Source organism: Triturus cristatus, chromosome 3_1 (assembly GCF_964204655.1).
Source record: "Triturus cristatus chromosome 3_1, aTriCri1.1, whole genome shotgun sequence".
NCBI classification, from domain to species: Eukaryota; Metazoa; Chordata; class Amphibia; order Caudata; family Salamandridae; genus Triturus; species Triturus cristatus.
The window spans coordinates 228,501,357-228,522,927 of record NC_140583.1 but is presented as its reverse complement, the minus strand read 5'-3'; the positions used below and the strand labels follow the sequence as shown (position 1 = coordinate 228,522,927).

At 46.4% G+C, this 21,571-nt stretch overlaps 1 protein-coding gene across 2 annotated transcripts in view; it reads right to left on the bottom strand.

Annotated features, from left to right (window-relative positions):
• Positions 1-21,571, bottom strand: part of MYO1E (myosin IE) — a 541,337-nt gene that overhangs the window by 162,172 nt on the left and 357,594 nt on the right. For both annotated transcript variants that reach the window (XM_085643738.1, XM_085643737.1), the window contains exon 10: positions 2,527-2,723. In XM_085643738.1, coding sequence (XP_085499864.1) covers positions 2,527-2,723 — 197 coding nt within the window. The remainder of the gene's footprint in view (positions 1-2,526; positions 2,724-21,571) is intronic.

Here is a 21,571-nt window from a genome sequence, read left to right as displayed (position 1 = left end):
CACAGATGGTGGGAGGTTACTAGAGCGGGTGCAGGGGAGATTATGCAGTGAAGGGGTGCTCTGTGATGAGCAGAGCCTTGAGATTTTCATAGAGGGGAATGGTTCTTCAGACCAGTGTTCTCCAATGTCAGTCATGTCAGATTTTTAAGATAACTACATTTATCCAAATGGGAATATGGTAAAAATCTGGCCTGGATCCGTCCCTCCAGGTCCAACTTTAACGAACCCTGCTTTAGACTGAGATGGAGTTGCAGACCCTTGGAATCTGCTGTCCGTTTTTTCATTTCCTACAACTCCTATTCACTAATCCTGTGCTGCTGCTGCATGTTATTTAAACTCTTTTGGAATGTTTGATCTCGGATGCCTGGTAGTGCGGGGTTCCTCTGTGTACAGCTCTTAGGGTTATGCAATAGGTCCTGAAGATGATCTAGGAGGAAAGAGTGAGCCACTGACTCCCTCTAACACATGCAGAACACAACACACACACAGACACAGTGACACTCTTAACTACCACAAGAAGATTCTTAGCCAATATTTGCCATAAGTGGTTTGATTTTCTCTAATGTTTCCTCTTGCTCTGCCCAAGGCCATCACCCAAGAACCACTCACATACCTAGGAAATGGTAAAACCTTTACAACAACTCTAGAGTAAGAGCTGCTTTAAAAGCTCTAGCAACAGACTAAACTGTTACACACTAGCCTATGCATAATCAACATTTCAACTGTCATTTTACCCCATAATTATAATAGGAAATTAGGAAATTCCCATATATATAAGTAATGTATCAATCATACCTATAACTCCCAGTATCCTTCAAGAGAAAATAAATCATATAAAAAGTATATATAGAACTATGGCATAATATGGCTGTATATCTACCATATGTAAAATAAACTGTTTATTTTTGCTCTCTACTGTGTCAGGCAGGGTAGGAAACCCACACAGAATGTAGAAATCTATCACGTCTGAAGTTCATGTTTAGTGCTCTCTAAAACACCAATGTTAAAAAAAATCAAATATATTCTATGAACCCTATAGATACCTACTTTTGCACTGTTGTCCTTGGGGTGAGGGTCAATGCCATGTAAGTGCATCATACTGCATACCTTTCTCTTTAATGCCCCCAGAATAAGGACGGGGTTACTGTGGAAGATACTGTCACAGCATCCTTCCAAGTGCCTGAACCAGGAGTCATTGTGATTCTAAAGATACATCTTGGCTATAACTTCAATAATTTACCCTGTCTTTGGCTCTCTGTAGGAACTGAATCCCAGACTGCAGGGGGTGCAGACGTACCACTCTTTACCTCTCAGAAACCTGTATAAAAAGGGTGCCATAAGCAAGGAAATGGGGGCCACTGACTGGATGGTAAAAGACAGCCGTAAGTGTGGTGCTCTTGCACCGGTATTAACCATGACCCTAACAGAATGCATCTTTGTGCCTGGAATTAAGGATGATCTTGTCTTTGTTGATCGATGAGTCCAGTTTAAGAAGAGGTTCAATGGTTCATCTAGTGAGCTTAGATACAGAATTGCGTGATGCGACAATCAGCACCCTAGTCCCAACAAAGCTGCGGACTGGAGTTTCATGCATATTTGTTGGAGTTTATTGAATTTCCAGTCTTATTTACATGACACATGTTGTGCTGAGGTGCAGTCCATTCACCACTAGTAGTTAGAGATGAAGTCATCCTGAGTTATAAAGAGAAACGCGCGAACGTTGATGAACAGTAGCAACCGCAAAAGTGTAGATGGGTACGTTGTGCAACACTGATTCTATTTTGAATAAGGAAGAGTGAAAAAATTAGCTTCCGGCATGGATTTCGCTGTACTGAAATGCCAGGGGTAGCAGAAGTGACATCATGCATGGTTTCTTCCTCTCACTTCTTTAGAAGTTGGGCCTTATTCCAACCTTAGTCCCTCAACAGGCTCCTTTTAACTGCCAGGAATATTGGAGAAAGCAAACTGTACCCATGGCTCTTGGGCTCTGTTTACTTTCTGCTCTTGCTGTGGTCTTCATGACCATAAAGCCCAGAGCAAGGGCAGGCCAAGGGGTGCCAAAGGACAATCCGGGGAAGCAGCTCCTACCCCTGGCTTCCTCCTATTGACACTGACACGCCTGTTGGTCTGGAAGCATAGAGTGAAATATACTGTTGCAAACAAGAACTATTCAAGTGTGTTGCTATAGAAGGAGTGTAATTGTTAATATTTTTATCTGCATGCTTAATTGATTTGTGTCCTTTGCATTAACAAGATCTCTCCAGAATCATAAAAGCGACAGAAGAATAAAGTGCGCTATTACAAGTCCTATTAATAGAAAGTAAAATTTCAATCACACTGCACATACAGAAAAGCAAAACTATGTAACAATCGTAGGGTGTGCTTCGATGTGCTGTAGGGTCTCTTGAAAAAATTGTCCAATGTTAAATATTTCAAAGTGTATTACTGTCCGTTACAGATAAAGTAAAGGTGGCTACAATGCTAACACTTATAATCTGAAGTCCTACTACATCTTCTGGTACTTACATCCACCAAGAAGTCAAAGATTCGGGCATGCAGGGCCTTGGCCAGGGCGTCCCGCGTATAACACGCTTGCTCTACATTCAGCGTCACATTGATGGACTCGGACTTGCCTCCCCACTTACTGTCCATCTGGCGACTCGTCAGCTTGTCCTTTAGTCGCTGCTGGTTGATGCCCAGCAAGAAAGCAGGGAAAGCCAGAACTAGGGGAAAACAATATTTAGATTACATGTTTGAAGATGAGTAAAAATCAACGTATCGCGAGTTGAAAGCAGTGGTAATACATTGTAAGCTCCACCGTGTTTGTGGCATATCATCAAACCTCCCACACCTCAACAACCATCTACCACATAGGACATAACAAATCCAACACTCTTCCAACCGCTGACTTCAGAAAGGTGTCCCGGAACCGCTGAAAATTGGAGCAATTTGTAGCCTCATCAGAGGTGTTAAATACTATACAAACACAGCCATAGAATACATTATTGTTCTTCTAAGACCTAGTAGAACATCATGGTATCAACCAACATAAGCCAATCAAAACCAACAGAAAGGACAACACATCTCTCGATGTCTATTGGAGTTCTGTAGGGCGTGGAGCAGGCGTTCTATATCCATACTGTGCCACCAGAAGAGAAGAGTGCGCCCCCTTGTGTTCAATATTAGAAGACACGGCTTGAACCCTTCCCTCCTTTTCAAGTTCTCAATGTATTTTGAAAGAGGAGATAAGAAACATTTGAACGTTAAGGAGAGTAGCCCATAGACTATGGATTCCCCACAGAAACCAAAGCACAAACTAGGTTAACGTTATGCACATTTTCACTAAAAGTAACCTACAAAATACAATCAAAACCCAAGTGAGGAGCAAGCCTTTTTTTAATTTTAATTTTAATTTATTTTTATTAAAGGTTTTTTATATACATATATACAAACATTGTCTATCGGGTTCACCGCCTTTTGGGTTACACAAGCCTTAACAACTTTATTTATATAAATAAAAGCAATAATCCCAGTGCCTCTCACTTCAGCCTGCTTGCTAGAGCCCACTATAGTCAGCTTTTTGTTTTAACAAAGGCTTTGGATGACTGTGTTTGATTTTATTTTTGGTAAATGTGCTCCATTTTACTGCGACATGAGTCTTTTTAACACAGAAGGTCTACTTATTCCAATATTCAAACTGAATTTCAATAAGGTGATTTTTTACATCTAGTATATTATTATGGCTGAGATGGCTTTACTATCCCTGCATATATATATTCCACTGCACTCTGACAACACAATGAAAGTGATTTGAACATGAGAAGGCGCAGCCATTCTGAACGATGCAGGTTGGTCCCCGCCCATCTCATGAACCCTGCTGTGTACAATACCAATGGATGGCTCAGTACGGTCAGAGACATTTTACAGACATTTTTCCACATTTTCTGCAGGTCCTGTGCTACATTTAGGATATCAGCAGATACTTTATAGCACCACCCCAAATGGCCTCAATCGACAAAATACCCGCAAACAGACCTTGTTGCTAGGGAAAAATAAGCCCTGAATGAATTTCCCGGTGAATCCTTGCGCCGAGACAGATGTCACCTCATTAGATCTGACCGAGCACACAGCTTCTAGTTGCTTATAGTAAAAGTCTCTTGTAAAGCAAACCACAAACTTAGAGTTGGCTTGGAGACTGCTGACTGCTTAGTGTTGGCTGGCTTCACTGTAGCGCTCATTTGATTCCTTCTTATTCAATAACTTGTCTTCCTCCTGGGTTTGGTCCTTCCATGGTGCATAGCCTCTTTACCATACTATTGATTAGATACTTTTATTCTTCCACTGCTTATCTTCAGGAAACAACTTTTTTCTTGGTCTTTCAGCCCTTCGTGAGAGTGCACATTTTTTGTAGCTCTTTCCCTCATGCTTCTTCTCCTTAACACAGTGCGTGTTGCTCCCTCACCCCTTCCAGCTCGGACATCTTTCCCTCCTCCCCTCCAGATTTTCTTTTTTTATATTTTTTGTTCCACCCTGTAGGGCCAGCGTTAAGCACCCTCCAGTGCTCCCTTGCATACTCCCTGTTGCTTCCTCCGGTTCAACTCACCTCACACGTTCCTCTATTGCTCCACACCAATAGTCCTTTAATATTTTTTTTTCACTTTAATATTTTTGCAAGGCCAAAAAGTTGCCATGTGCTGCAGCGCCGCTTCACCATACAAAAAGTGCTTTCATTTTTTATTTTTTTATTTACAGAGACAAGTGGAGTCTGCGATATTGAATGAGTACATAAAAAATGTCGCCTGCATCATTGCATCAGCGCCAGGAGCAGCCATTCCCGTGTGTCTTTTTTCTTTTGGATAATGCTGCACAGCATCAGCAAAAATGTTTTTTGCTAATGCCCCAATGCATCCCCAAACAGGATTGGAATAGCCAATAGGTGCAAAAGATGCGACCTGCTGTCTTTGCCAATGCTTGTTTGTATTATGGCACTGGTAAAGAAGCTTTATCCTCGCCATCTCTCTTCAGCCTGAGCATCAGCGCAGCAGAACCTCTACTTTATTTGTCACAGCAGGCATGTCAGATGCCCCTTTGCCCCTCCTTCGGATTGCCCTCGGTCAGACCGCCCCTTTGACATGGAAGCAGACTTTGCTTGAAGGGTGTGCCAGCAGAGGATGCCCTGTGCAAACAATCCACTGAGAGGGAGCATCATCGCTCTGTGGGCTAGGGATGCCAACTTCTCCCCAGTCCCAATGGCACAGCAAAGTTGTTATGGGATGTAATGCATGCATGGAAAATGGCCCCATGCTAACCGGTTCAAGGGGGTCTCTCTGGTTCAAGGGGGTCTCTCTGCCATGTTCCCCAGCACCACTGCACCGGCTTCACTCTAGGTAACGACGCCACTGTAGGCTTCTATGCACGGACGCTTGGCACCCTAGCAGTAGAGGCGCATCAAAAAATACTGGGTCCGTGAAAATTAAAAACTACTCCGGATTTAGCATTAAAGCTTAGGGCATTAGTTATTCACCTGGGGTCCGCAGACCCTGGGGGTCCGCAAGCCTAGCCTGCAAAGGTTTAGAAAAATAAACATTTGTAGGCTAGGCTTGCAGGTATTTATATATTTCTAAATAAAGAAGCAAAATTACACATTTTAAAACGTTATGTAAATTGGAAGGGATTTGAAATTGGAGGCTACAAATGAAGTTTGTTTCCTTGTGTTGAATCGCTGGATTTGTGCAAAAAGAATACAGTAAAGAAGACAGCGCTGGAGGTTCCTGGTTTGCAATGAGTCAGAGGGGGTCCCCGGATTCTTATTCTTTCCAATTAGTTAGAGGGGTCCAGAGAAGTCAAAAGGTACAGAACCGCTGCTATAGGGGGCTCATCCATTATAAAACCCTCTGCAAATGATAAATGTTTTAATAGCGTAATGATGGTTTGTTTAAATTAGGTAGGGATTTCAAGGTAACTTCAGGGGGAGGTGCGGTGTTCCCCATCAAATCACTGCGCGCTTCCAAGCTATTGCTGTCGCACACCTCAATGTGTTTATTGTTTGCTGGCGGCAGGAAAACTCACTGTCCGACTGCAAGAGAACCACGTCAGGCACCCACACATTTAATATGCCTGCTCTGGTGCAAATTTGGAGTGTCTGAACTGACATCTGGGGGTTCTCTGATGGCTCTCGGGATCAGGCTGAAAACACTGTGGGGCACATTCATCAACGGTTTTGAGTTGCCGTTTCTAGGTGTTTTGCCGCCCTAGGTGAAAAATTGAAAAATGCTGCCCCCTCCCTTTTACTACCATCACTCTCTCCCCTTGTCATCCATTTCGCTATTTGGTTTCAAATGTTAAAAAAATCCCCTTTTTGCCGCCCTAGGCGGCTGCCTAGTCTTGCCTAATGGTAGAAACGGCCATGCAGTTACGCCCCTGTCAAAGATCATTCGGGGTCCAGCGTCTGAAACCGTGGGGCAGCCTCTCAGAGCGGTCCGGAACTGTGAAAACACAACTCTTCCAGCAGCTTTTAATTCAGCCTCAAATGGTCCAGGAGCGACCGAAGATCTTCGCATCTGCAGGACGCTTAACTCTCCTGTTTGTATAATGTTGTCTGTAGGTTTATCTTGCTGTTTCAGCGCCGTGACGTGGTTTGAGCGCCACGTAGCGCTTTAAAAACTCCCTAATCAATGAATGCAAACCAAGTGGCTTCGACAGTTTTCTAATACAAGCATTTACAATGCAATGGTCTCGGCAATATTATAGGTAGAGCTATTGGTATTGCTCATTATTTTTTTATCATTTTTGTATCCCTAAATAAATGGCATTGTCGTTTCTATTGACATTAGCTTTTTTGCATATGTGATACCTATTGCATTAGCAGAGAGAGAGTGAGGTAGTGAGATAGAGAGAGAGAGTGAGGTATTGAAATAGAGAGTGAGGTAGTGAGAGAGTGAGGTAGATAGAGAGTGAGGTAGTGAGATAGAGAGTGAGGTAGATAGAGAGTGAGGTAGTGAGATAGAGAGAGTGAGGTGGTGAAAGAGTGAGGTAGTGAGGGAGTGAGGGAGAGGGATGTGAGGTAGTGATATATAAGCATAGAGTGATGTTGTGATGTAGTGAGATAGAGAGAGAGGTAGTGAAAGAGAGAGTGAAAGTGAGTTAGTGAGATAGAAAGAGTGAGGTAGTGAGATAGAGAGTGATTGAGGTAGTGAGAGAGAGAGTGAAGTTGTGAGGTTGTGAGCTAGAGAGTGAGGTAGTGATGTTTTGAGAGAGAGAAGTTGTGAGATAGTGAGGTAGTGAGATAGAGTGGAGTAGTGAGGTAGAGAGAGTTATGTAGTGAGAGAGAGGGAGGTAGTGAAACAGTGATGTAGTGAGGGAGAGGGATGTTGTGAGGTAGTGAGATGTAAGCAGAGTGGTGTTGTGATGTAGTGAGATAGAGAGAGGTAGTTAAAGAGACAGTGAAAGTGAGTTAGTGAGATAGAAAGAGTGAGGTAGAGAGATAGAGAGTGAGTGATGTAGTGAGTTCCGGACACACTGCTTTCAATAACATTATACTTTGTCTATGCTTTTTAGTCAAGCCCGTATTTTTAGAGGACTTGACTCGCACAGCCCTAGAACCTACCACATCCTTCCTGAAATCTTTAGTAAAATGATGGGGCGGGGTAGCTGAGAAGCTTAGGTAACAACAAAGTTGAGGGAGAAACATGCTTAGTTACAGCGAGTCGAAACGCTGTCGTTAGGTATCAAGTACTGGGGGGAAAATACAAGTTATTTCCATCTCCCTTGCTGGCGCTGTCAAACATCTGTGCTGACCAGTTGCAACCCCCACTAAATGACACGTTACCGAGTATCTTCATACAGGCGGGTAGACAGAGCGGTAAACAGCTCACATGGCTTCCCAGTGATGTGGCAGCAGAGCTTCAACCCAAAGGGTGCCTGGAAGCCCCGAGGCCGGTTTCAAGGAACAGATAAGCAGTTAATGAGTGAAGAGAAAGTCCCTGCGGCGAGCAGAAAGAAAGCAAGAAAAGTCACTTCCATGCACTCAAAGTTAACTCAAACCTCGCAAACGAATAGCTCACACACGTTCAACAAGGATTGAAGCACAAAAACACGAGAGAAGTTGGGTCTGCCGCACAGCGCACGCCCCTCCTCCACGCAGCCCTTCTCGTTTGGGTACTAGAGAGGTTGTACGCCGTGTTCGTGGCCACGGGCAGCGAAGTGTTAGAGGAAGCGCCGTGACTAAATGCAGACCATGGCGGTGGGGGAAGGGAGCATCCGTGAGGAGATCCATGCTCCGTTGGTGGGTAGCTCTGTACGATACTACCTTCTTCTGCTTCTGTGCTGGGAATGGCGGATGGAAGCTTCAAAACTTTTTCGGATTCGAGGGCGTGTTCCTGCTGTTCGAAAAAGGGCGTGGCTAAAAAGTGGAAAGAACAGCACGGAACACGCCCCCGAATCTGAAAAAGACGGAGCTTATTTGGAGGGACGGCTCTCTCCTCCAATGGCTGGCCTCCGTTTAGGAAGCCAGCCAATGAAGGAGAGCCAAAAAGAGAGGCGGGATAAATAGCCACTATTAGAATCATCAGATCTCCGGACTTCCGGTTCTGCCTTCGGCAGACCGGATGGTCCCTCGAGCTAAAAAATAGTGTGATGTCTTCAGTGAGCATCGAGTGCCCAGTGTGATGTCTTCAGTGAGCAGCGTGTGCCCAGTGTGATGCCTTCAGTGAGCAGCGTGTGTACAGTGTGACGTCTTCAGTGAGCAGTGTGTGCACAGTGTGACGTCTTCAATGAGCAGTGTGTGCACAGCGTGATGTCTTCAGTGAGCAGTGTGTGCAGGGCCGGCTTCTAGCGGGCGGCGCCCCTAGGACTCCCTCACTACCACCCTTCAACAGGGCCCCCCTCTCTCCATAGCCCCCCTCTCACATACATTGTATCTGTTTAATAGCCCCTCTCACATCAGTGTAGGGTTTCGGAGCACTTTACATCTCATACACACTTTATATAGGGACAATGAATCAATTGTGTGTCAATCAGTCTATAGGAAACGCTACATAACACAATGCGGATTACAAGATGTAGGAATAACGTCATCCAAGCCAGTGGACAGTATGTTTTAGGATAGTGTTGTCTGGAGAACCACAAACTCGGGACTTAAAACATACCACAGTGGTTAGGGTTGGCTTTACTAACCAAAATACATTCCTACCTAAACTGACCCTTTTTAATCACTTTAGGATAAGGAAAGGGGGGGGGGGGTCAAAGCTCTAACCTATACCATGCAGCTCTTTGATGACACTTAATTGGTCGCTGTGCAATATTAGGATTTTAACTTATGAACGGCAAGTAACAGAAGCATCTCTGCGACAAAAGCAGTAACCCACTGAGCTATCCACCACAAATACAGTTCAGTAACCAGCCCTGTACAGTTCTTTGCAGCAGTCATGTTCTCCTGTCTTGGGGGTAGCAACAATACTTTTTAGCAAGCAAACATATTAGCGTTTGGGAGTCACTTTTATTGAAATGTTTATGAAAGTAAGAGAGACAAAACTGGATGCCGCTCTTAGCCGCCATTCTTCAAGACACAAAAGTTAAAGTTTTTTATTTAAATTATGCAACTTTCCTGTTCTATTTGGCTTATGTGCCAAACCTGAAACACTGAACCAAGAAAAAGGTTACTTTTAAACGCTGAACCAAGTAAAAGGTTCCCGTTGATATAGCGTTTTTAGAGCTGGTTTTTAAAACGTAAGGGTCGGATGTTGGTAACACCTCGAGGGGCCCCAACTGACCTTGATTCTCCCGGGCGGGCTCGGGTCATTGCTGCTCCACCGAGGGCCCCTCCCGGCGGCCCCCGGGTCTCCCAGAGGTCAGTGGGGCCCTCCTCCGCCATGGCCCGGACACAAGTGTCCTTCCTTCATTTCCACCAGGATCCACACCGTGGAAATGAAAGAGGGACAAGGGTGCCCACTGAAGGCTTCTGGGTAACGCAACGTCCGATTCATGGGCACAAATGGGCCCATGCAGCTGTGCACAGTGTAATGAATCCAGTTTGTCTGTACAGTGAGAGATGTCCCCGGAGTCCACTGTGTGTGATAACTGCGGTGTTTATCTGCGCAATGTAATGCATCTAGTGTGTCTGTAATGTGGTGTGATGTACCCAGTGTGCACTTTGTGCGATATCTGCAGTTTTACGCACACAATGTAATGTATGCAGTGTGTTTGTACCGTGTATGACGTCCCCGGCGTGCACTATGTGTTTGTGTGAGTGTGCACTGTGTGTGTCTGAAGCGTGGGTGTGCACTGTGTGTGTCGTGTACTGTCTGCAGCGTGTGTGCGCACTGTGTTTATTTGTAATGTCTGCAGTTTTCTGCAATGTGCATTAAGTGTGCACTGTGTACCGGGATGCAGATCTGTAGCCTATTGTTGCATTGTGTGTAATGTGTGTGCACAGTGGGCCGACATGCACGTGCTGTGGCCTGTGACTGCCAGTGGTCCCTTCCTGAATGCACACAGCTTAAGATACTGGGGGGGGGCTCTTTACCTGGGATGGAGAGTGTGTAAGAGTCAGACCCAGAGAAATCCGTGATTCACACCTTCGTTCACGAGTCCCAGCAGTGCGAGGGTACCTGGGGGGAGGGGGGCTCAGACTCAGGGATGCCCGTGATTCACACCTTGGTGCACGAGTCCCAGCATTGCGGGGGTACCTCTGTGTGTGGGGGGGGGGGGGGGTTCAGACCCAGAGAAGCCCGTGATATACACCTTGGTGCACGAGTCCCAGCAGTGCGGGAGCACCTCTGTGGGGTGGGAAGCCTGTGATTCGCACTTTGGTGCTTAAGTCCCAGCAGTGTGTGGGTAGGGGGGGGGGGCCTCAGACTCAGGGAAGCCCCGCGATTCACACCTTGGTGCACGAATGACTGTACTGCGGGGGTACCTCTGTGGCTGTGGGGGGCTCGGACTCAGGGAAGCCCGTTATTTACGCCTCAGTGCTCATGTGTCACAGGCTGTGGTCAAAGCTGGTATTTATTATTTTAATGGTACATATGTCCATTATATTTAAATTCTCGGGCGCAGGCCGGGGCTGGCGCGAGGCACCCACTTAGCAGGCCCGGAGGTGAGTGAGAGCACCTTCAAAGGAGACCCAGAGGAGCTCACGCGCACATGTGTATGAGGGGGGCAGTCCCGCCCCTGCTGTGAGCTTTGAAGGACACGAAAAGCATGCTTGGAGCGGATGCAGGGCCGACCCTGGCTGCATGAGAGAAGACGGCAAAGCTGCCCCATGTCTACTGAGATATTACAAGGTTTATCACCCCTCATGCGCTGGCACACGCGCGCACGCACACACACCATAGTGCAAGGATGCGCGTGTGGTGTCGAGCATGGGTTTTCACAAGGACACCCTTCCTGCACTGACTCCTCTGCTCAGACGCAGCTTCCTTCTCTCCCGGGCTCCCCTGGCGCTGCAGAGGCGTCGAGTGAGAAACCCCGGAGGGAGGACCCTTCGTACCCGATAGGAATTTACACTAAAACATTTGTCTGCGACCCCCATGAAATGCATAGTAATGTATAGCACCACTTTACGTTTCATGTGCGCTGAAAATGTAAATCCAAAATCAATACTTTGCCTGGTTTGCACAAAAACACGAGAGAAGTTGGGTCTGCCGCACAGCGCACGCCCCTCCTCCACGCAGCCCTTCTCGTTTGGGTACTAGAGAGGCTGTACACCGTGTTCGTGGCCACGGGCAGCGAAGTGTTAGAGGAAGCGCCGTGACTAAATGCAGACCATGGCGGTGGGGGAAGGGAGCATCCGTGAGGAGATCCATGCTCCGTTGGTGGGTAGCTCTGTACGATACTACCTTCTTCCGCTTCTGTGCTGGGAATGGCGGATGGAAGCTCCGAAACTTTTTCGGATTCGGGGGCGTGTTCCTGCTGTTCTAAAAGGGCGTGGCTAAAAAGTGGAAAGAACAGCAAAAACACGCCCCCGAATCTGAAAAAGACGGAGCCTATTTGGAGGGACGGCTCTCTCCTCCAACGGCGGGCCTCCGTTTAGGAAGCCAGCCAATGGAGGAGAAGCAAAAAGAGAGGCGGGCTAAGGAGCCACTCTAGGAAACATTAAATCTCGACTTCCGGTTCTGCCTTCGGCAGACCGGTAGTCCTCGACCTAAAAAAGGGCACAGTTAGGATTTCCGAGTGCGCCAGCGTCCTCGAGGGCAGGAATCACTCAGTTCCTCGTGCAGGCGAGTGACGCAGGTGCGCTGCGTGCTGCTGACAGTCGTGGACCAGCAGAGGATTTGTGACATATTATTGTTCATCCGTTATTGGGAAGTGGCCTTTATATATAGCTCAAATGTAGATATGTTGTGCAGCTAACAACAACAATCGAGCACGGAATGATTCGATTGTTTCCAAGTCTAAGCAGCTGCGCACTTAGTCATTGTGCATTGAATTATAACACAATGCCACATTGTTTGGTGCTGGCAAGGGCTTACACAAGGGTTCTGACACCGGAAGTGAAGTAATGTTGGTCCACGTTGTTCAGCGGAAGAGGTGGGGCGAGCACAGTGGGCCACAGGCAGAGGGGCTGCAGCAGAGGAACAGCACTGCAGGTGCAGCTTGAACGGCAGCACAGTGACTGCAAAGAAGACAGCAGCAGGTTGGAGGCCTGGAGGCTGCAGCGCAGACCACAGGGCCATGTTCTCTGCTAAGCCTCCCCTGCTCGAGTGTCTCGCCCATGAGCAGGTCAGGTGCTCCTAAAGTGAGTTAGGGGGCAGGCCCGGTGCTCCCAGAAGGGAGGAGGCAGCCGCCCGAGTTCACCGCTACTGTAGAGAGCAAGTTGCTGAGGAGGGTTGGAAATGGGCCTTTTTAGTGCACATCCTACAGCTGGCAAAATGCTATCTTGCCTGGAGTGATGAAAATCTTTGCACCATTTCCCTTTAAACTACCAGCAGCATGCCCCCTCAAATCAATGCAGTTGTTTAAAAAAAAAAAAGTGATTTTCAGAGCTCTTCTCTCCGGCCCATTATGACATTTTTTAACCCAAAAAATGTGTAGGGGTTGTTGATGGCGAAGACATTAATGACCACAATGGAGGCCGTCCCACAGGCTCTGCTATGCATAGAGTGAGCAGAATGCTGCTGTTTGCATAGCAGTAGCCCTAGGTAGGAGAGCCATCTCTACCTGCTACAGAAATGACCAGTGGCTTCCAGTTTCTGCCTGGATCTCCTTCAAGGAAGCCATTTATCCTTCCGACTCTCTGGTACGTAGAAGGCTTTGGAAAATGAGGTCTTTTTCAGCTTGTAACCCTTTGAGTTGGATAGAGTCTCTGAGTGGGATGGCTACCCTTCCATCTGTTCTTTCCCCTACGTCTAGTCTTTTGATCCTGGTGGAGAGGATTCTCTGAGCCGCAATTGGGGCAAAAGTAGTAAACGTACTCCTGAGAGACCCTGCACTTTCCTTTTAACTAATGCACGCTGAGTGACGTAGCAGAACAGCGTAATTTTGGCTCCACTATACATACGTCATGATATACATTTATATATGACCTTTGTATTGAAAGTATGGTTTAACTTCATTAACATGTGTGGCACATTTTAAGCAATACAACTACTAAGAGTTGACACACAAGTGTATTAGGTTGATCAGTCGACTGGTGTAACCATGTTCATTATGTATTCACGTTTCATAATGATTGTTTGCCTTCTACTGATTTATAATACTGTAACACATCCATATTCAATTGCAAGTTAACTTACCTTGACATCAGTCATGGCCGCCACAATAACAATAAAGAGATGGTGGGGCGAGTGAAGGGGGTGTGGGGAAGAGCGGGATGGGGAGCGCACGCGGGGGTTAGAACAAAAACAAATGTAAAAAGAAAAGCTTACCTGGAGCTGCCGTCTGCGTCGCACTCGGCATAGTCCTTCCTGTTCCCAGCGAGGACCGGGGCCACATCACAGACTCCCTGCCATCCCCGCGTTGCTCTCATGGGGATTGGTCTGAATGGGCAGGAAAGACGCCTTGCTCAGACCAGGGGGTCTGTGGGGTTTCTCCAGCCCGGCTGCTCAATGCAGCCGGGCTGGAGAAACCTAAGTGCACAAGTGTGTTTTGGACGGCCGGGGACGGCCGGCAAAACACATATGCGCACTTAAGGACTGCATATCGCACTCCTCCTCCCCATGTCCCGCCCCTTCCTTTGCAAGCTCGCTCAGAGCCGGAAAATGAAAAATTACATTTTTTATTTTTCATTTACTGGCTCTGAGCCAGGCAGTGGGCGATGCTCCGCCGCCATTGCTTGACATTAGGCCTTAGCTGAAAATGTTTGCTTTAACGCTGCCAGTAGGCTGTTTTCTCTGCAGGTGTGATATGCTTCTTGTGAACCAGAGAAAGGTTTTCTGTTATGTATTAGCCTGCTGATAGTGAGGCCTGAGAGAGAAAAGTTGGCAGCTAATGTGGAGCAATGATGGTGAGAGAAAGCCTCCTGTTCACGGTGCACCAGGAGGATGCAACACTGAAGGACCTCAAATGTGTGCCTCATTGTGTGAAGATGGGCTCTTAGGGGGTACGTCGACTCCCCTCAAATACTGTGACGAGACTGGCTGCCAGTGGTGGGAATGAGACTTGGATGTTCTGGCAATTGTTAGTGGTACTTTTTAATTGGTGTTTCATAGTTAGCTAGGCAGACTTCATCCTGACTTTGAGAGGGAGCAGATCTCTCCCTTTGCTGGGTTTCCAAGCGTGAAGCTTCATGCTGAACACTCTTTCATTTTCATTCGAACTTCTGCTGAAGATCGAACTTTGCTGACACCTACTGTGCATCCCCTTTAAAAAACCCCTTCGAATTTCTCCGCTCTAAACTCAGATTCCGATTTATAAGGGAAAAGGTTTCATATGAAACACCCGATTGCATCGACCTGTTACCTTTGTATTGCGGTTGTTATTATTTTGTTTCTCATTTTATTACAGATTAACTTACTAGAACCCTTTGGTCTCCAGACTGTATCGCTATGTCTTTTAAATCTGTTCTTCCTTTGCATATATGGTGGTTGGATAAAAGAATTAAAATAAACCTTCACGGTTGAAATAACTGATTCTTGGTTTTCATTGTGGAGCCGCATTGGTTTTACAGAGATAGAAATGTATTTCTGATGTTAGCTCCCTCACAATGTTTCACGTCGACTATCGAAGGTCCATGTGACAACTGGGGAAATTTGCTTGATGATCTAACTAAAAGATTGAGGTCCAAATATCCACGCGCCATCAGTAGCCAGCTTTAACCGTCTACGTATTGGGATGTATGCCTCATTCACTATACATTGCTGGGGTCAGCATGCCTAGCATTCATCCAAGCAGGTCTTATTTGAAGCTAGAACGTGGCTACAAAAACTGACGAGACGTATTACGCAAGCATTGGAATAGCTAATAGGGTTGGCTTGCATACGGAGTCCAGTGTGAGCGTCTGAGATCTTATACAGTGTTTTGCAGCAGATCTACCATTTTTCAGGAGGGAGGCATTTTGAGAAAGACTATTGTTTTTTGATATGGGTACATATGATAAAGAGCCCTTTAAGACTAAAGGTTTGGTCCTCGCTTAGGGAAATGTGCATATCACAGTTGCAAAGATCTTTGCGAGACTTTGGGGAAAGCTAGTTGTGTTTGCAGAGCTGCAATAAATGAATAGCTTCTCGGTGTTATCTTGCGGAAAGTGCTGCATGCCCTCTACAGGGTTCTTTGATGTTCTTGGGGAGTTGGAGAGAAGTAGGGAATAACCTGAAGGAATTAGAGAATATATCATATTTTCAGTTTTCAGTGTTTGTCTTGTGTTGCTGTTGAGAAGACATGGAAATAGTTTCTCTGACCATGTCATCAAGTTTCGCAAACATTTCATGAAGTGACACCTTCTCATGTATAGATTTGTGCATAGTTGAGCTTTGTGGCTCTTGGTGATATATTTGTGAGCAAGAGCGGCCGGTGCAGGTAAGTAAGCAAGATGGACGGCTGGGGCGGAGTCAACTGAAGACAAGGGAAAATAATATTAAAAAAAGAAAATCATTTAACTTGCGCTCACGCATCGCTGAGTTGGCGATGCGGCGAGCGCAAGGTAAGTGTTTTTCTTTTTAATATTATCTTCCTTTGTTGTCGTTAGTCGACTCCCCCAACCCCGCCTCCTCACGCTTACCTGCACCAGCCGCTCCCGATTGTGAGTCGTGTTGCTGTTTCCAGCAGTATCTCAGATGGTAAACAGGCAAGGTATCCCTTTTCTGGCACTTCTTGCAAACCCAGTTGTTTTGGCATCTAGCTTTGAAGGTATGGCCTGTAGTGCCCTTGTTCATCATTCCTACTATCCAGAAGAACTACAAGAGAAGGCTGATCAGGAGAGTTTGCGAAAACTCTCTGCCGAGGGAAGGACAGGCTGATGGGCCTTCATTCTCCTGTGGTGCGGACATTTGGTGGAGGAGACGGGTTCAGGGAGGAGAGGATCGAGTGAAAGGCAATGGCAAAATCCTTTACATGGATTTAACCAGCAAACATTCAATAAAGATGTATTTAGTAGAAATGCCCACATTCTTCTGATCTCTAAATAGTGTATAGTGTCATGCATGATCAGCAGTCGTTACTGGTTGTATGCTTTAATTAAGCACATACTGTAAATGGGTAATTACAGGACGCCACCCTTGTTTTGTACAGGAGCTAAAAGGAGTGGTGAGTTAGTCTGCCAAAGTCCAGAGCTTTAAAAACAGCAATCTAAGAAGTCCATTTTACTACCACTAGCAGTCTTCATTTCATACTCAAAATTAGGGGTTCCATATTATAAATATTCTTGTTTCAACCACTATTGTGATTCCCTCGTGCTTCCCCCGCACATGTTTTAAAACACGGATGACAGTACTGCAAACCTGGGCACCATTTTGTGCCCATTTCAAATCCCGCTCCTGGTATGAGGGGTTAATCCATCCACAGGTCCTTATACTTACGGCAAAAGAATAGTGTATGAGGTGGGTCTAGTTGTATGTTTAGACCACGGTCCCATCGCTCCATCTTATTATCCGCGGTCTGTCATGTACTAACCTGTAGACCTCACATAGCTCGCACCTTAGATCTATGTAGGTGTCACATTTAGAGCAGGGCAGAGTTGTAGCTCCACGTTGTCCACCAATGTGCTTTGAACTGACAGACGGCGTCATAGTTACCAAAATCTAAGACCTCTTTTATGTATATGCTCCTCATCTCACGCTTTTGCCTAATTTGCATCTCAGCCTCATAGAGAGTCATATTAAGCCATGGGACTGGATAATGGTTCATTAATTGGTGACGTCAGACTCGGACTTCAGAAACTGACGGACTGGCTGATTCGCTCCCACGCTTCAGCACTGGGTACAACATCTGGCTACTTTACCTGGCTGGGATCCCAATACTGACTTTACCAAGGTGCCCATATACTTGGTAAAGGTTTTTAGATCATTAATACTCGTAGGTTTTCTTGATTTAAGCAATATGTTAATTCCTCAACGTTTTGACCAAGAATGTCACTCCAATGTAATGAACTTCTAACGCCTGCTCTTGTTTAGTCGCACCCGCGATCCAAGTACAATCAGATTCTTTTGATCCGAAAGTAAGCACCTTAGTTTTAGAGCATTTATGGGCAGATTGTTTAGCTTGACATATTCACAAAAACATGACGTTGGTACGGGACACTAGAATTACAGCTCACTTTGCTATATCGGCGACAAAGAAATTTAAGTGAATTGAGGACAGTGGAAACCTTGCTTCTATCCTAAACAGGTTTTAACTTCTACTACTTCTGGGTAATCAAGGACGTCTTTTTAAACACCTGTCCTAAAGCAGAGGTTTCACCTAATCCAGTCAAGGCCACAAAGAGATCTTAGTCACAGTCCAAAACACAAGAGCATCTTAATGTCTCGGTCCAGGACACAAAGGAATCTTAAAGTGTTGGTCCAGCATACAAGAGAGTCTTGTAGTCCAGGTCTAGGACACAAGAACATCTTAACGTCTCAGTGCAGGTCATATGAGCATCTTAAATTCTCAGTACAGGTCACAGGAGCCTCTTAAAGTCTTGCTCCAGGGCACAAGAGCATCTTAATATCACGGTCCAGTTCACAAGAGCATCTTACAGTGTTGGCAAAGGACACAACAGCATCTTAATGTCATGATCCAGGACACAAATGCATCCTAAAGTCTTGATCTAGGGCACAAGATCACCTTAAAGTGTCAGCCCAGGATACAAGAGAATCTTAGCGTCTAGATCCAGGATACAAGAGCATCTTAGCGTCTCAGTCCAGGATACAAGAGCATCTTAACGTCTTGGTCCAGGACACAAAGGAATCTTAAAGTCTCAATCCAGGACCCAAGATCATCTTAAAGTGTCAGCCCAGGATACAAGAGCATCTTAGCGTCTCGATCCGGGATACAAGAGCATCTTTGCGTCTCGGTCCAGGATACAAGAGCATCTTAACGTCTTGGTCCAGGACACAAAGGAATCTTAAAGTCTCAATCCAGGACACAATAGCAGCTTAAAGTGTCAGCCCAGGATACAAGAGCATCTTAGCGTCTCGGTCCAGGATACAAGAGCATCTTAACGACTTGGTTAAGGATACAAGAGCATCTTAACATCTAGTAAAGGTCATAAGAGCGTCTTAAATACTCAGTCCAGGTCACAGGGTCATCTTAAAGTCTTGCTACAGAATATAAGAGCATCTTAACATCCTGGTCCAGGACATAGGAGCATCTGGCAGTGTAGGTCCACGACACAACAGCATCTTAATGTCACGATCCAGGACACAAATCCTTCTTAAAGTCTTGGTCCAGGGCCCAAGATCATCTTAAAGAGTCAGCCCAGACTACAAGAGCATCTGAACCTCTTGGTCCAAGACACAAAGGAATCTTAAAGTCTCAACCCAGTACACACGAGCATCGTAACATGTCAGTCCAGGATACAAGAGAATCTTACCATCTCGGTCCAGGATACAAGAGCATCTTAACGTCTCGGTCTAGGACACATCACCATCTTAAAGTCTGAGTTCGGGAAACAAGAAGGAATTACTCTCCTCTCTTCACGGTTACATCTCCTTGGGACAGACGCAGCCAGAAGGCTTTGGGGAAAGCTCCCTTTCAATGCCAGTGTGTCTCGGGATCTAAAACTCCCCACACCCTTGGACCAACATTTTAACAGCAGAACGAAGGAGACACTTTCATTGCACTGATGATGGCAGTCTTTGAAAGCAAGCAGACTGAAGTCATCTACGGGTAAACCGGTCCAATAACCTCTAAGGATCTCTGCTGAAGTGCGCCTCAATGGAGATGGGTAGATGAGCCAGGACAGGGTCTCTCGTTGTGGTAAGAAGTCTGCTGAATGTGTCTAGAGTTGCTGATATGTCTACGCGTTGGGGTCATTTCAGTTAGTAAGAACCTCCCAGCTATGACAGGATGCGCACCATTCATATAGGGTCACCACCAGGTGTAATTATTAGTATAAGGAAACCAGGCATTTTAAAGTGACTGGTAAACACAGGATAGTTGGGTTCACCTACGGCCTCCTTAAAAATGGCTGCCATGGTGGGACGCCATTCAGCGGGGGGACACACCCCTCTGTGGTCACATTGAGGATCCAGAGGTCTGGTATCCGCAGCCAAAGAACCAGAAATGGTGCATTAGATGCGAAGAGCGCTGGCTTCTTTACATAGCCTGCCTGGAAAACTTTGAGGGTGAGAAGAAGGACTGCCAAAATGTCCATCGGCCCTTACCTTCACTCTGAAGGGGTCTTACCTTCACTCTGAAGGGGTCCCTCAAATGAGAAAGAACATCATCCTGGACTGTATCTCACCAGGCGAGGGCCCGGATACCTACAAGCCAGTGTATCTCCTGGACTGTATCTCAACAGGAGAGGGGCCAGATACCTACAAGCCAGCGTATCTCCAGGACTGTATCTCAACAGGCGAGGGGCCAGATACCTACAAGCCAGTGCATCTCCTGGACTGCATCTCACCAGGCGAGGGCCCAGATACCTACAAGCCAGTGTATCTCCTGGACTGTATCTCAACAGGAGAGGGGCCAGATACCTACAAGCCAGTGTATCTCCTGCACTGTATCTCAACAGGCGAGGGCCCAGATACCTTCAAGCCAGTGTATCTCCTGAACTGTATCTCACCAGGCATGGGCACAGATACCTACAAGCCATTGTATCTCCTGGACTGTATCTATGTCACCAGGCGAGGGCCTGGATACCTTTAAGCCAGTGTATCTCCTGGACTGTATCTCAACAGGCGTGGGCCCGGATACCTACAAGCCAGCGTATCTCCTGGACTGTATCTCACCAGGCGTGGGCCCAGATACCTACAAGCCAGTGTATCCTCTGGACTGCATCTCACCAGGCGAGGGCCCAGATACCTACAAGCCAGTGTATCCTCTGGACTGCATCTCACCAGGCCAGGGCACAGATACCTACACAAGCCAGCGTATCTCTGTGGTATCAGGCCTCCTGCCTGAATGAATGTTTTATTTATCTTCAGAATGCATGCGACAGAAAGGCCTCTGGGTTCGGATAGACAGCACTGTATATGGCACATGGCAGCTTATTTATTTAGGAATGAGTCTCCAGTGCTCTCCAGAAGGGGTTTTGTCCTGGATGCTCCTAAAAGAAGGAGGCAACAGTGCTAGCCACCCTTACCCGCTGCACTAGGATGGGACCGCTAGAATCTGCCACCAGCAAACTGCAGAGATGAAGAGGACGCAGACAAGGGAAACACGAATAGGAAAGTTCCTCTCACCCCCGCAGCTGAAGAACCAATCTGGGAGCAGCTTTCTCGAAGTAAAAACTGCTTGTGGTTTTCATAACGCTAATTGCTGCGGATTTTGAGATTATACAACACTGCTTGTATTACCCGATTTATTAGTATTTATTTCATCGACTTGGAAGGATGAAATGCTGGGATGGTCCTAGCAGCCTTCTAACCTGTAGCTTTTAGGTTGCACTGATGTCTGCAGAGGGTGCAATGTCCACAGAACGATACTGGTTTATACGTATTTATCCACATCTGTGCTGTGGGAGCTAAGGTGCTCCGAAGGAGGTTTCAGAAACATGTGGCACTAAATAAAACGCATCATTCAAATCAGAGGTTTGAATAACGAAAGTGCCTTTAAGAAGAATTATTTCATGCAAGTTCATATATTTGAATCAGCCAAAAACAAGCCGACTTTACGAGATGAATACCAATATTCCCTGTTCGGGTGTTTGCACGACAGCGGGACAGAGCACACAGCTGTCAAGGTCTTTACCACAAGACCATCAAGTCGTTTTAACTTAAGTACAACTCTTTTGGGCAAAATCCCCTCAAAACAAGATTCTCCACTAAAGCATCCTCTTCTTCAGGACCGTCAGAAAAAGTGTTCTTCAGAAAAGGTGTTTTGAAGGGCCCGGTGGCCTATGCTGTAGAGCAGGTTCAAAACGGACAACAAGCCTCCGCCGGGCCTGGCGCGTTTACCATCAACAAAGCTGAGGTGCTTTCTTGCCGTCCCGCCACTAGATGACGCCCACACGCCGGACCTGTGCTGGCGGCACAGGACACTTGGACAGGCTTGT